Genomic DNA, 17360 nt, shown 5'->3' on the forward strand with positions numbered 1-17360 from the left:
CATGGCAATATCAGAGCAGAACTGTAGGAGACTGAGACACAAAAAAAACCATTAGAAAGATCAACTTATCCAGGAGCTGGGTTTTTGAAAAAAAAAATAATAAGATAGACTTCTAGCAAGACTAATAAAGAAGAGAGAAGACTCAAATAAACACAATCAGAAATGACAAGAGGGATATCACCACTGACCCCACAAAAATACAACCATCAGGGAATATTATGAACACCTCTATGCACATAAACTAGAAAATCTAGAAGAAATGGATAAATTCCTAGACACATACATTCCCCCAGGACTGAACCAAGAAAAGACTGAATCCCTGAACAGCCCAATAATGAGCTCTGAAACTGAGTCAGTAATAAATAGCTTAGCACCCAAAAAAAGCCCAGGACCAGATGGATTCACAGCTGAATTCTACCAGTTGTACAAAGAAGAGTTGATACCATTCCTAATGAAACTGTTCCACAAAATTGAGGAGGAAGAACTCCTCCCTAACTCATTATATGAGGCCAGCATCATTCCTGATACCAAAACCTGCCAGAAACACAACAGCAACAACAAAAAACTTTAGGCTAATATCCTTTATGAACATCAATTCAAAAATCCTCAACAAAACACTGGCACACCAAATCCAGCAGCACATGAAAAAGCTAATCTACCACGATCAAGTAGGCTTTATCCCTAGGATGCAAGGTTGGTTCAACATACACAAATCAATAAATGTGATTCATTCATCACATAAACAGAACAAGACAAAAACCACATGATTATCTCAATATATGTAGAAAAGGCTTTCAACAAAATTCAACATCCTTAGGTTAAAAATTCTCAACAAACTAGATATTGAAGGAGCATACCTCTAAATACTAAGAACCATCTACAACAAACCCACAGCCAACATCATACTGAATGGGCAAAAGCTGGAAGCATTCCCCTTAAAAACTGGCACAAGACAAGGATGCCCTCTCTCACCACTCCTTCAACACAATATTGGAAGTCCTGGCCAGGGCAATCAGGAAAGAGAAAGAAATAAAGGGCTACCAAATAGAAAGAGGGGAAGTCAAACTATATCTGTTTGCAGGTGACAAGATTCTATATCCAGAAAACTTCACAGTCTCAGCCCAAAAGCTCCTTAAGCTAATAAACAACTTCAGCAGCATCTCAGGATAAAAAATCAATGTGCAAAAATCACTAGCATTCTTACATATCAACAACAGTCAAGCTGAGAGCCAAAGCAGGAACACAATCCCATTCACAACTGCCACAAAAAAAAATAAAATACTTACAAATATAGCTAACCAGGGAAGGGAAAGATCTCTACAAGGAGATCTATAAAACACCAATAGAAAAATATTCCATGCTTGTGGATAGGAGGGATCAATATCATTAAAATGACCATACTGCCCAAAGCAACTTACAAATTCAATGCTATTCCTATTAAACTACCAATAATGTTCTTCACAGAACTAGAGAAAACTATTTTAAAATTCATATGAAACCAAAAAAGAGCAAGATAGTCAAGGCAATCCTAAGCAAAAAGAATAAAGCTGGAGGCATCATAATACCTGACTTCAAACTATACTACAGGTCTATAGTAACCAAAACAGCATGGTACCAGTACAAAAATAGACACATAGACCAATGGAACAGAATAGAGAACTCAGAAATAAGGCTGTATGCCTACAACTATATGATCTTTGACAAAGCTGACAAAAATAAGCAATGGGGAAACGATTCCCTATTCAATAAATGTTGCTGGGTAACTGGCTAGCCATATGCAAAACATTGAAAGTGGACCTCTTCCTTATACCATATAAAAAACTAAACTCAAAATGGATTAAATACTTAAATGTAAAACCCAAAACTATAAAAAAAAAAAACCCGAAAGAAAACTGAGGCAATACTATTCTACACATAGGAATGGGCAAAAATTTCATGATGAAGACACCAAAAGCAACTGCAACAAAGGCAAAAATTTGATAAATGGGATCTAATTAAGCTAAAGAGCTTCTGCACAGCAAAAGAAACTATCAACAGAGTAAACATACAGAATGGGAAAAAATTGTTGCAAACTATGCATCTGACAAAGGTCTAATATTGAGCATCTATAAGGAATGTAAACAAATTTACAAGGAAAAGACAAACACCATAAAAAGTGGGCAAAGGATATGAACAGACACTTTGCAAAAGAAGATATATATATGCAGCCAACAAGCATATTAAAAAAAAATCAACATCACTGATCATTAGAGAAATGCAAATCAAAACCACAATGAGATACCATCTCACACCAGTCAGAATGTCTATTAGTAAAAAGTCATATTTAAATATAACAGATGCTGACAAGGTTGAGGAGAAAAAGGAACACTTTTACACTGTTGGTTGGAGTGTAAATTAGTTCATCTGTTGAGGAAGACAGTGTGGTGATTCCTCAAAGATCTAAAAACATAAATACCATTTGACCCAGCAATCCCATTACTGGGTATATACCCAAAGGAATATAAATCATTCTATTATAAAGACACATGCACATGTATGTTCATTGTAGTACTATGCACAATAGCAAAGACATGGAATCAACTTAAATGCCCATCAATGATAAGACTGGATTGAAAAAATGTGGTACATATACACCATGGAATACTATGCAGCCATGAAAAAGAATAAGACCATGTTCTTTGCAGGAACAAGGATGAAGCTGGAGGCCATTATCCTCAGCAAACTAATGCAGGAACAGAAAACCAAATACCACATGTCTTCACTTATAAGTGGGAGCTAAATGATGAGAACACATGGATACATAGAAGAGATCAATAAACACTGGAGCCTATCAGAGGATGGAAGATGGGAGGAGGGAGAGGATCAGTAAAAATAACTATAGGGTACTAGGCTTAATGCCTGAGTGATGAAATAATCTGTGCAACAAGCCCGCATGGCACTAGTTTACCTATATAACAAACCTGTACATGTACACTGAACTGAAAATAAAAGTTAAATAAAATAAACATGAAATCTAAATAATAAATAATTTAAAAATAAAACAGACAAGGTGGTGAATATAATAGAAAATCATTGAAAATCACACCAATTGTAAGTAGAAAGTATCAAATTATAGCAGGATCAATGTTACCATTTTTCACTTTCTAGTGCAACACTAGGCAGAATCCAAGATTAAAGGCAAGGGATAGAGAGGGTGTGGACATTGGAATGTCAGAGACTGGGAAATAGAAGAAGTTAAAAGGGAAAGGAAATTCAAGGTCCTGACACTGCTGAAGTATCTTATGATGGGCTCCAAACTAAATAGAAGGGATTAATAGAGTCTGAAAAGAGGAAGGGTTTAAGCAACTGAAGATTAGAAGATGTGAAAATTCAGGAAAAAAAGGAATAAATGTTTAAAAGCTGGAGAATTTGACAGTTGAAAATACTGGAGGATGTACATTTTAATATAATCAAGTTGGGGTCGGGTGCAGTGGCTGACACCTGTATCCTAGCACTTTGGGAGGCCGAGGAGGGTGGATCACTTGAGGCCAGGAGCTCGAGAGCAGCCCAGCCAATATGGCGAAACCTCGTCTCTACTAAAAATACAAAAATTAGCTGGGCATGGTGGCATGTGCCTGTATTTCCAGCTACATGGGAGGCTGAGGCATGAGCATCCTTGAACCTGGGAGATGGAGGTTGTAGTGAGCCAAGATTGCACCATTGGACTCCAGCCTGGGCAACAGAGCAAGACTCTGTTTCATAAATAAATAAATAATCAAGTTGAAATATTGTAGATCTAGCATATAAACTGAATAAAACTTTTTTTCCCCTAGATGGTGAATTGGAAGCATTGTTAGCACGCCTCTTCCACTTGGAAAGACAAAATAGTGTGTAAAGATTCATACTGTGAACTTATTTCCAAGAAGCAACACAGGAACTTAACAAGAAAACTGACAGACACCACAGACCCTTTGAAAGAAGCAGCAGGCTGCAGTGTATATTATGAGCCAGGCCAAAAATTGTAAGTCCCCAGAGTGTGAAAAAGGGAGAAACTGCCTACAGGATATACACACCCACTGGGGAACCTGGCAATCCAGGTCAGGGGAAAGGCCTTAACCCTACCCAGCTCCGGAGCTGATGTAGTGAGCAATGGGGAGTAGATGAGAAGGAACCACATTGGGATGTGCTGTGTGTGCACTCCCAGTCTCCAGAGGGATGAAGGGAAGTCATTCCTGATCCTATGTCACAGGAGACCTCGTGGAGGTCAGCCAATTAACTCAGGCACGGGTCGCAGGTTAAGAGAAGCTCCAAACTGAGATTCATGATATAAACTTGAGTGGGCATAGGAGCTGGGTGCCCCTGCTTCATGGGCAGATGAGGATGGGCATGGCCTGAAAGCCCTGCAGTTTCCATCTCCACTGGGAAAGCTTATGATCTGGGGCAGTTTTGAGTTTGAGTGCAGACTAGCTGGAACTTTGCTAGCTGTTGCCGCTAGAGAATGCTGCAGATGGGAGACCTGCCTTGCCAAGTGCAGGGAAGCTAGGTGGGTCTTATTGCGCCAGCTACACCCCACTCCTCATTTGCACTCTTCTGTGCAGCAGAGGCAGCTGTGCCCCTCCTTGGAACCCTACCCCAGCAGCCAGCAAACTGTCCTCCAATCCCACTAGGGCTGCTGCTTGCATCTGCCTATAGAGAGCCAGAGCATGGACTTGCCTGATCCACCTCCCTCCTGGTTTTGCCCCTTCACTCCTCCTGGTAGCTGAACACATACACACAAAAAAAACCAGAAACTTTTGGGAGCTCTATGGCCCCTCCCATTGCTTGGGACACCAGAGTACCTCCCCTGGGTAACATAAGGCAAAGCATAAATCCCACCAGTACCACCACAGCCAGTGCCCTTTTCCAAGTGCCACCTCCTAGCTGGAGGCCAACTGACACAGTCCATGATAGCACCTGCAAGGAGAATAACACTGCACCAGGAAGGGGAAAACTTGTGTGACCTTGGCCATCACCATTACCTGCATCACCCTGGCTAACCAGGAGGACCTGAGTCTGCCCAGGGGACCCGTTCATTACTATCACACATGGCATGTGAGAAAGCCAACACACTAAGGCTATTTATAACCAAGGAATATCACAGAGTCTACATCACTCCTCTGCAACCCCACTCAGAGCTGGTGCTGGCACCCACTGCTGTGAGACTTCGGGACAGGTCACATCACTGGATCCCTTGCAGACATTCCCCCCGCACCAGCCTGGACTGTGGCAGTCCAAATTGGTTGCTAGACCGAGTGGAGCAGCAGCATTCACAGTAGTCTGGCCCTCAGGGATTCCCACTCCTGGGGGAAAGAGGGAGTGCTCCACATCAAGGGAGCAACCTGTGGGACAAAAGAATGACAAAAGAATGAAGACGGCAGGCCTTGAGTCCCAGACATTTCCACCTGCGGGAAGTTTCTTTCAACAGAGGCATGGGTGTAATGCTGGGCTCAGTGGAGAAAGTCTGCAGCTCTGCCCCAACAGTCAGGCAGCCCTGGTGCTCATGAAGGGTCTTGGAGGAGGGGACTTCTCTCCTTCACTCACCATTGCAGACACACCTGGGGCTGCTCCCACAGGAGCCTGGCGTGGGTGCACCTGTAGACAGCCATTCTAGAACAGTGGGGTGACTGCCTCCCCACAAGGGAAGTGCCTTCCAGGTTCAGGCTTACATGAGGGGTAGAATCACAGTCCCTCTCTATATGTAACATCAGCATTCCTACGGATGGAAAGAGGTGCCTGTGTCATCTGAATAGCCAGGAAACTGGGTCAGGAGAGTGACTGGGTAGTGGGGCTTTCTTGCTGGCCTGACAGGAGGGCTGAGGTAGCTTCCTCCCTTTTCCCTGAAAAGACCTCAGTTCATTTCCCTGAGAAATCCCCCAGCTGCCTCTGTCAAGGCTGGGACCTCTGTGCATCACTGGGTATTACATTACCCACCTGTTTGGTTTTTACTCATGGACACCTCCACTATTGGCCTGAAACCTGAACTGTTCAACCTAGGAAATGAAATACTGGATAAAATAAATAAGTGCACACCACCGGGGAATGAGATAACCTTCACGAGACCACTGCCATTCCAATGCCACAGGAGACAGTGAACCTACTCACATACCAAGCACATTACTACTACAATAAGTATCTGAGAAAGCCATCATACAGACTCTATAACCAAGGAACTCATACAGAGTCTTCACCCCCGAACGCATGCAGAGCTGAATTAGGTTACAATAAACCAGAATCATTAAAGTCACATCCTCAAGGAGAGAAAAATAAATTTAAAAGAACACATAGTGAAATCAAAAATAAATTCAAAAATAATTAGAATAAATAGTCTTCTGCAATGAGAAGGAGCCAGAAAAATAATCCCAGTAATATGACCAAACAGGGTTCTTTAACACCACCAAATGATCACACTAGCTCTCCAGCAATAAATCCTAATCAATATGAAATCTTTGGAAATACCAGATAAAGAATACAAAAAGGATGACTATTAAGTTACTCAAGGAGATACAAGAGAAAGGTGAAAAACAACATAAAGAAATTATAAAAACAATTCAGGATATGAATGAAAAATTTTCTAATGAGATAGATTTAAAAAAACACAACTTCTGGAAATGGAATACGTATTTAAGGAATTACAAAACGCAGTGGAAAGTTTTAATAGATTAGACTAAGTATAAGAAAGAATTTCAGAGCCTTGTCAAAATTCTGTCAAAAGCCTGTCAAAAGACAAGGCTTTCAAATTAACCCAATCAAACAAAATTAAAGAAAAAAGAATGAAAAGAAATGAACAAAGTTTTCAAGAAATATGGGATTATGTAAAAGGGCCAAATCTAAGAATCACTGGTGTTCCTGAGGGAGAAGAAAAACCAAGTAGTTTGGAAAACTTATTTGAGGAAATAACTGAGGAAAACTTCTCTAGCCTTGCTAGAGATTCAGACACCTAAATACAAGAAGCACAAAGCAGTCCTAGGAGATTCACTACAAAAAGGACATCAGCAAAGTGTATGGTCATCAGGCTATCTAATGTCAACATGCAAGAAACAGTTCTAGGAGCACTGAGACAAAAGCATCAAGTAACCTATAAAGAAAAACTTATCGAATGAACAGCAGACTTAGCAGACTGCTAAGTCAGACTCAGTGGAAACCTTACAAGCTAACAGGAATTTGGATCCTACCTGTAGCCTCTTCAAACAGAAAAAAACCATCAGTCAAGAATTTTGTATTCAGCAAAACTAAGTTTCATAAATGATGGAGAAATAAAGTATTTTCCAGACAGCCAAATGCCAAAGGAATTTGTCATATGTATATATATTTAGGATTATATCTTCTTGTTTGATTATTTCATTATTATATAATAACCTTGTCTTTTTTTGATTGTTTTTACTTTAAAGTCTGTTTTATCTAATGTTAGAATAGCTACTCCTCTTCACTTTTGGTTTTCAATTGCATATATTTTCACCCTCTTTACCTTGAGTCTATAAGTATCCTTATGTGTTAGGTGAGAAAGAGAAAATTTTCTCTAACTCATTCTATGAAGCCATTATCACTGTGATACCAACACCAGGAAACAATATAACAAAAAAAGTACAGACCAATATCCCTGATGAACATAGATGCAAAAATCCTCAACAAAATACTAGTAAACCAAATCCAACAGCACATCAATAAGATAACTCACCAAAACCAAGCAGGTTTCGTCCCAGGGATGCAGGAATGGTTCAACATATGCAAGTCAATACAAGACCAGCCACACAAGAAATGCTAAAAGGAGTTCTCAACCTTGAAACAAAAGGTGATTATGCCCCAGAACAGAACCTTCTGAAAGCATAAAACTCACAGGGTCTATAAAACAATAACACAATAAAGAAAACAAAGTGTCTAGGTGACAATCAACATGATAACTGAAACAGTGCCTCACATCTTAATAATAACATTGAACATAAATGGTCTAAATTTCCCACCTAAAAGACATAATGGCAGTAATGGCAGAATGGATAAAAACAAACCAAAGTGTCTCTTCAAGACACTCACCTAACACATAAGGATTCTTATAGACTCAAGGTAAAGTGGTGGAAGAAAATATGACATGCAAATGGCAACCAAAAGTGAACACTAGTAGCTATTCTTATATCAGATAAAACAGACTTTAAAAGCAACAACAGTTAAAAAAAAGACAAAGAAGGTCATTATATAATGACAAAAGGATCAATCCAACAAGAAGATACTACAATCCTAAACATACATGCGTCTAGCTCTGGAGCTACCAAATTCATAAAACAATTACTACTAGGCCTAAGAAAAGAGAAAGACTGCAGCACATTAACAGTAGGGGACTTCAACACTATACTGACAGCACTAGACACATCATTGAGGCAGAAAGTCAACAAAGAAACACTGGACTTAAACTGCACTCTAGAACAAGTGCACTGAACTGCTTTTTACAGAACATTCTACTCAAGAACTGAAGAATATACAATCCTCTCATCAGCATATGGAACATTCTCCAAAATACATAAGGCCACAAAACAAGTCTCAATTAATTTTTAAAAATCAAAATTATATCAAGCATCTTCATAGACCAATGAAGCAGAATAGAGAACCTAGAAATACAGCCAAATACTTACAACCAACTGATTTTGACAAAGCACACAAAAACATAAATTGGAAAAAGGACATGCTATTCAATAAATGATGCTGGGAAAACCGGAAAGTCACATGTAGAAGAATGAAAGTGAATTCCTATTTCTCACTATATACAAAAATCAACTCAACATGGATTAAAGACTTAAATCTAAGACCTGAAACCATTAACAATTTTAGAAGAAATTCTAGGAAAAACTCTTTTGAAAATTGGCCTAGGCAAAGAATTTATGACTAAGACCCCAAAAGCAAATGCAAATGTAGCAAGAACAAAAATAAATAAATGGGACCTACTTAAACTAAAATGCTTCTGCACAGCAAAAGAAATAATCAACAGAGCAAAAAAACAACCCACAGAATGGGAGAAAATATTTGTAAACAATGCACCCAACAAAGAACTGATATCCAGAATCTACAAGGAACTCAAATTAGCAAGAACAAAAACAAATAATCCTACTAAAAAGTGGGCAAATGACATGATTAGACATTTCTCAAAAGAAGATATACAACTGGGCAACAAACATATGAAGAAACACTCAATATCACTAATCCTCAGGGAAACGCTGGTAAAACCACCTTACCCTGACCAGAATGGCCATTATTAAAAAGTCAAAAAATAATAGATGTCGATGAGGATGTGGTGAAATGGGAATGCTTATACACTGCTGAGAATGCAAATTAGTACAATCTCTAAGCATATTCCTCAAAGAACTAAAAGTACATCTACCATTTGATCTAGCAATACCACTGCTAGGTATCTACCAAAAGGAAAAGAAGTCATTATGTCAAAAAGATACTGGCACTCATATGTTTATCACAGCACAATCCACAATTGCAAAGATTTGGAACCAACCTAAGTGTCTATCAATCAATGAGTGAATAAGGAACATGTGGTATGTGTATACCATGAAATACCACTCAGCCACAGAAAAGAATAAAATAATGTCTTTTGCAGCAACTTGAATGGAGCTAGAGGCCATTATTCTAAGTAAAGTAACTCAGGAATGGAAAACCAAACACTATATGATCTCACTTATAAGTGGGAGATAAGCTATGGGTATGCAAAGGCATATAGAGTGATATAATGGATATATGAGACTTAGAGGTCGGGGAGGTTACCAGGGCAGTGAGAGATAAAAAAAAAACTACCAAATGGGTACAATGTACAGTACTCAAGTGATGGGTGCACTAAAATCTCAGACTTCACCGCTATACAATTCATCCTTGTAACTAAAATCACCTGTACCCTTAAAGCTATTGAAATTGTAAAACTTTTAAAAAATAAGTAAGTAAAAAATAAAAATGAACTGGATAAAACTATAAAGTTAGATAACAGTAGATAGATAGGTCCAGTATATAATAAGCTAATGAAGGAAGGCACCCCCCTGGATAGGACTCATAACTTTAATGTGAAGGAGAGCTATTTTACTGATGAGGTTGTAAACAATTCTTACTTGATTTGATACAACAGAGGGCTCTTCACTAACTAATAGGGGAAAACCAATTGCATTCGGATGCACATGGCCAGGTCGAATGTAATAAAATAAAATGTGTACTCTGGAAAACAGTCTGCCCTTGATCTCCTGGAGATTATCTCAGGGATGCCAAGATGACAGGAAATGTTAACTGAGTCCCAGTGTGACAAGATCTATGGGACTTAGAACAGGGATAAAGGCATTTACAGATAAAGTAAAAAGAAACTTGGAAATCAAAATATTAGAAGTTATGAATATGGATATTGGCACCAACAATAATAGCTGCGAAAAGGATGGAGAATAAAAGGTAAATGGGGCTGGGCATGGTGGCTCACGTCTGTAATCCCAGCACTTTGGGAGGCCAAGGTGAGTGGGTCACCTGAGGTCAGGAATTTGAGACCAGCCTGGCCAACATGATGAAACCTCGTCTCCACTAAAAATACAAAAATAAGCTGGGTGTGGTGGCAGCCACCTGTAATCCCAGCTACTCGGGAGGCTGAGGCAGGAGAATCACTTGAACCCAGGAGGTGGAGGATGCAGTGAGCCAAGTTCATGCCACTGCACTCCAGCCTGGGAGACAGAGCAAGACTCTGTCTCAAAAAAAAAAAAAAGTAAAGGGACACTTGAATTAATGAGGAATGTAGAAGCGTGTCCTATATACAGATCAGGAAGAAGCAGAAATAAGATGATGAAAGGTTAGGATAATGGATGCATTCACTTCTAAGGAGATGTTGTTGAGACATGGAGAAGCAGTGCTTAACGAGTCACAATGAGGCTGGCAATTGTCCCTCTTATCCCTGTGTGACAGGGCTCCCTTTTCAGCCAGTGTTTTCTGGCACCACATTTGATGTTTATGGCTGGTATTCAGGCTGTTTGGTGTCCATAGCAGTTGGTAAAGATTCAGAATATTCTCATTGGCTGCTAGGTGAGGAAAATGAGGAAATTAACCTCTATTGAAAAGATTTTCAAGCAAAGTAGGCAATTAAGGGGAAACCCAACATTTAGAGAGAAAAGTGATGGAAGAGTTTCGAGAAATATTTAAGACATAGGAGAATGTGTTCACAATAGAAGGCAGTATAAGGGGCAGATTGTGCATTAAAGGAATGAGAGGAAAGAACAGAGAAGTAGGGCTGAACAGTGTGCTCCACAGTGATCACTTTCAGTAGGCAATGAAGGAGTCAGGAGCCTGGGAGGTGGACTGCCTCTACAGATTTGTTATGAGAACACTCCTCCCACTCCTTGGGGAGGGATTTTCTCACTAAGCACACTCCGGTCTCTTCTCCACCCCTGAAACAGTCCCTGAAAAGGTAGAGTGACGAATCAGATCTGTAAATTCAGGGAGAATAATTGGGCATGCTTAGCTCAGCCCATACGGTCCACTTGACAACAGGCCATGAAGATACTGAGTTCTTTTCTACTCTTCCATGTATGGTTTCTCACTTGGGAAGCCACCTTGCCCAGTGACTGCTGGTGATTCTGCCTCATTCTGGAGTTTGGTTGACAGCCCCCCTCACCTTCACTCTAAGTTGCCACCTCCAACCTGGCCTCTATTAGTAATTAACATGGCATTTGAGTTCTCTATTGGCCACATGATGAATGCCCCTTGAGCGCCCTTTGTTTCATACTTGTTCAGAATCAAGCCAGCAAGGGGGGAAGCTGTTTTGGGAGACCTTCTCAGAAATCTCCAACATTACCGACCAAGAGAGAAAAATATAGGGTAGAGAGAATTCCTATGTCTTTTAAATTAGTGCCAAACAAAGAGGTAATCAATGAGAATAATAATAGCTAACAATTACTGAGCACATACCATGTGCCACTATTTTTGGCAAATGTAGAGGCTAAATTAAATAACAAACCATTTTATCTTTTATAAATATCCAAGTAATAACAAACATGTTATTTTAATTTTATCATTCATTTTTTAAAATATAAAGATAAAGAAGAGATCATTTATGTCTTTAGCTGAACATACCTAATCTAGTTAAAAATGGCTTGTATTCAAAAGTCAGGCAATAACAAATGCTGTCTAGCATGTGGAGAAAAAGGAACCCTTGTGAACTGTTGGTGGGAATGTAAGTTAATATAAACATTATGGAGAACAGTTTGGAGGTTCCTCAAGAAACTAAAAATAGGGCTACCATATGATCCAGCAATCCCACTGCTGGCTATAAACCCAAAAGAAAGGAAATCAGTATATCACAGAAATATCTGCACTCCCATGTTTGTGGCAGCACTGTTCACAATAGTCAAGATTTGGAAGCAACGTAAGTGTTCATCAACAGATAAATGGATAAAGAAAATGTATTTATACACAATGGAGTACTAGTCCACCATTCTGTCATTTGCAACAATGTGGATGGAAGGGGAGATCATTATGTTAAGTGAAATAAACCAGGCGCAGAAAGACAAACATTGACTATTCTCAGTTATTTTGAGGATCTAAAAATCAAAACAATTGAACTCATGGAGATAGAGTAGAAGGATGGCTACCAGAGGCTGGGAAGGGGAGTTGGTGGGGCAGGGGGGTGATGGGGAGGAAATGGTGATGATTAACAGGTATAAAAAATAGTTAGAAAGAATGAATAAGATCAGTATTTGATAGCAAAACAAAGGTGATTATGGTCAATAATAACTTAGTTGTACATTTTAAAATAACTAAAAAAGTATAATTGGATTGTTTGTAACACAAAAGATAAACGCTTGAGGGGATAGATACCACATTTTCCATGATGTGATTACTATGCATTGCATGCATGCCTGTACCAAAATATCTCATGTACTCCATAAATATATACACCTACTATATGCCCACAAACATTAAAAATAAAATTAAAAAACTTTTTTAAAAGCCATACCTAATCTCTGTAAAAGCACGGACAGGTTAATATAGATATAGATACAGCCGCCAGCCGTTATAAACTTGCAATACTATCAACTATAATAATATAGCAAATGCATTCTTCCCTCCTCTTCCCTTCACAGATGAGTTCCTTGAGATAATGAGACTGAGTAGACTCAGTTCTATTTCCACGTCCTCACCTCCCCTTCTGTCTCTTTAGTCCTCTGCAATCAGATTTCTCCCTCAACCGAAAAAAAAAAAAGGCCCTGGCAAAAGGCCACCAAAGCCCTTCTAATTGCTCCTGGACTCTGCAGGCCTGATCTTACTCCAGTTCTTCAAGCAGCGTGCACCATTACTTACGCACTAATTTTAGAAATCCCTCTTTCCTTGGCTCTTGACAACATTCCTGGATCTCGTCCCTCTTCAGAATAGGGACTTCTCAGTTTCCTTGCTGCTTCCCTCTCCTTCACCATTCCTTATGTATTAGAGTTTCTTGGACTTCTTTGCTTTGCCCTCTTCTAATGTTTCACCCTCTCTAATAACTAACTCACAATGGTTACCTGCCACCTGTCTCTGGACACCCCCTCCCATCTGTCTATTTCACCTACTGCTCTCTTTTGAAGAGCAGATCTCCATCTAATGGCTTTGGCTATCTTCTCCTGGATGTCTCACCAGTGCCTTAACAACGTGAACTAATTATCTACTCAATCTCTCTTCACTTTCCTAGATGCCAAAAGTGTCTCTTACCAGGTCTCCCCTCTTCAGAACAGGCTCATCCAAGGCATCCTCCATAGTTGTGTGAGGGATTCTTCCAAAGCCCAAATCTAATCATGTCTCCCAATTCCATCCACAGTGGAAGGGAGCTTGGTTACATGTAAGTGTGCATGACTTGTCTCTTACCCCTCTGTCTTTTTGCTAACCATAGTCTTTTCCCCACAACACCAGCAGCAAACTGTATTCTCAGCCAGACTTAATGTATTGATTTTTCATATAAACACAGTGTTATTTCAAGCCCCTAACTTAGTTACCCTTCCCTAGTCATCACCTAGACTATCTGGGGAATAACTATATATGTTTCAAGGCTCAGCTAAGGAATGACCTCTTTTATGAAGCCTTCTTTGATCATCTGCAGTGAGAGCAACCACTCTCTGCTTTGGGCCCTACCTTAATCTGAACAGATTTGTGAACCTCTAGGGGTAGGGACTATATCTTATTAATAGCAATGCCTCAAGCACAGAAATAAGTTTTTATTACATGCTTGAATAAGTGCTTGAATCTCTTGAGGTGACTAATCAAAGTAAAAGTTATTTTAATTCATTATCACATTAATTTATTATCACATTTTACTGGAATGTCTGATCTACCTAAATGCAAAAGTCCACTGGCACAAGCATATTCTCCCATCTTCTAAAAATAATGTTAACTTACTTATTACATAATATTCCAACTGTAGTTTATAAGTTCTTTCTCTCCAGGTTAAAAAAAAAAAAGTGTCATGATAGGCTTAGGCAATAATTCCCAAGAAAGACCAAACATTTTTTGTCTGTAACTTTTTACTTAGAATGATCTGTTTATGATATAGGTCTTCATTAAATTATTCTTCCTAAATAAGTCATTCTCTAACCTCTGAAAATCCCAGCACCATGTATACCATCTTCACTAGGGCCAGCTCTGGAATTCTTAGGTTGTTGGCATAGATGACTTTGTTGGATGCTCAGTGAATGCTTTCCACTATTAACATTTTAAATATTTGTATTCATATTTATGAGGAATGGAAAGTTGCAACCTGATGGGATCTAGGCAGTGGAAAATTCAAGTCTTAAACAAGTATAATCCCTCACTACATAGTACTCCCTAATTTTCTTCTCTTATTAAGAAAAAGTGGCCAGGCGCAGTGGCTCACGCTTGTAATTCCAGCACTTTGGGAGGCCGAGGCGGGCAGATCACGAGGTCAGGAGATCGAGACCACGGTGAAACCCCGTCTCTACTAAAAATACAAAAAAAAAATTAGCCGGGCATGGTGGTGGGCGCCTGTAGTCCCAGCTACTCAGAGAGGCTGAGGCAGGAGAATGGCATGAACCCAGGAGACGGAGATTGCAGTGAGCTGAGATCGCGCCACTGCACTCCAGCCTGGGTGACAGAGCGAGACTCTGTCTCAAAAAAAAAAAAAAAGAAAAAAGAAAAAGTAGTTGGCCAATGCTGACCTAGTATATTTTCCAATGGGAACTTTACACAGAGCATCCATGTCCATGCTACATTGCTCCCTTCCTCATATGTAAGAGGAACTACAAATTCCACTCTCTGAGCTCCAGAAGAATAAAAACCTTTGAAAACATCTTAGAAAAAAAATTTTAATTCATTCATGATAAGTAATCATTGAAGATTCTGTTCTCCACTAAATCTTGAAACCAGCTGAGGCAGATCCACTGAGCCCCTTTATGTATAAAAATATTTAACTAGATGCTTTCTTAGGCAGGATTTACATAGATTAGGGAACTATCAAATCATTCCATTCAATCTTCATAGCAATCATGAGTGTTAAATATTTCTATTTTGATTTTGTAAATAAAATAATCTAAGGATCAAACAGGCTGAGTAGTTTGTTCAAGATCAGAGAGTAAATAGTAAAGTCTGAGTCAAATTCAAGACCATTTGGTTTAATGGCTGTACACATGGTACACGGCAGAAAACAAAACAAAACAAAAACTGATCTAGGACTTCCTGCCAATGTTCTGCTTTCAGATTTTTGCCCAATAACATATTTTTCAGCCAGTATTCACTAAATTTATATATAATTAGGATCTGTCCACTATCTATCAAATATGATCTTAAAATATTCTTGACCCCAATAACGCTAATCATACTGTCTCTCTGGATAATTTTCAAGGTATTTTCCTAGTCAGAATTCTGGTCCTAAGGTTCATCCTTCTTTAATTTTACTCTCTCCAAATGCAGACATGAATCATCAATTTTCCATTTTAGTTTCCATAAGAGATATTTAATTTCTATAAATACATTTTGAATGAGGCATACAAACAGGATGATTAAGCAAAACATGTTCACTGCCAAGAGTCAAACAGATCTAGATTCAAATTCTGGCTTGGCACTTCTTAGCCCCAAAACTTGGCAAGTTTCTTATATTCATTAAACCTCTGTTTCCTCATAGAAGAACTAATGTTACCACCCACCTTACTAGGATTTTTTGATTATGGACTAAAGTAACATTTGTAAAGATCCTAACAAGTACTTAGTCAAGGTAAACACTCAGTAATTAGCAGATGTTGCTAACAGTATTGTTACTAGTATTGTTAGGCTTAAAATATATGAACATTTGTGAATAGTCTAGAACAGTTGGCAGAGAGTATTGGACACAAATAGAGCTTGAACTATATAACTCAAGGAAACAGGCTTTGCATTAAAATCTTAAACTATTTCTGATGAAGTAGCACTGGTGGTAAGGCTGCGCTTTCTCTTTCTGATATACAAAAATCACAAGTATCTACCCCTTCCACCCCATTATTTTTATTTTGATATTGACTATTCTGACCTGATGCTAGCAGATTTTGCTTTTAAGTCATTCCATCTTTGGTTCATATCATCCAGTCGATGTTGAAGCATAGTAGCCTCTTCAGAATTTCCCAAAGCTTTTACCATCTTCTGCCTGTTTCCGTCAATGCTTTTAAATATGTCATTGTGGGCATCAATTTCTGCCTGGATGTCCTAAACAGAAAAAAGCAAATAGATAATGCAAATGTTAGGAATCAGTATATCTTTATATTCACAGATGAGTTGCTCTCAAGCAAAATAGTTCATTTCACCTTAAATTATAAGAAATTCAAGTGCTTCCAAAATTCTTATTATTCTGAAAATTATAGTCTTTAAATCTTCAATACCTCTAGCTTTGTTCTTTTTGCTTAGGATTGTCTTGGCCATACAGGCTCTTTTTTGGTTCCATAAGAAATTTAAAGTCATTTTCTCTAGTTTTGTGAAGAAAGTCAATGGTAGATTGATGGGAATAGCACTGAATCTATCAATTACTCTGGGCAGCAAAAGAAACTATCATCAGAGTGAACAGGCAACCTACAGAATGGGAGAAAACTTCTGCAATCTATCCATCTGACAAAGGGCTAATATCCAGAATCTACGAGGAACTTAAATTTACAAGAAAAAAAGCAAACAACCCCATCAAAAAGTGGGCAAAGGATTCGAAGAGACACTTCTCAAAAGAAGACATTTATGTGGCCAACAAACATATGAAAAAAAGCTCATCAGCACTGGTCATTAGAGAAATGCAAATCAAAACCACAGTGAGGGCCGGGCACGGTGGCTCACGCTTGTAATCCCAGCACTTTGGGAGGCCGAGGCGGGCGGATCACGAGGTCAGGAGATCG

The 17360-nt window shown here is 39.0% G+C and overlaps 1 protein-coding gene across 7 annotated transcripts in view; it reads right to left on the bottom strand.

Moving 5' to 3' along the window:
* The window catches only part of LOC116463116 (utrophin-like), a 572404-nt gene that overhangs the window by 155499 nt on the left and 399545 nt on the right, over nucleotides 1-17360 (bottom strand). For all 7 annotated transcript variants that reach the window (XM_058434468.1, XM_032146075.2, XM_058434467.1 and 4 more), the window contains one exon: nucleotides 16517-16689. In XM_058434468.1, coding sequence (XP_058290451.1) covers nucleotides 16517-16689 — 173 coding nt within the window. The remainder of the gene's footprint in view (nucleotides 1-16516; nucleotides 16690-17360) is intronic.

The sequence above is a fragment of the Hylobates moloch genome, unplaced genomic scaffold, assembly GCF_009828535.3.
Source record: "Hylobates moloch isolate HMO894 unplaced genomic scaffold, HMol_V3 SCAFFOLD_26, whole genome shotgun sequence".
NCBI classification, from domain to species: domain Eukaryota; kingdom Metazoa; phylum Chordata; class Mammalia; order Primates; family Hylobatidae; genus Hylobates; species Hylobates moloch.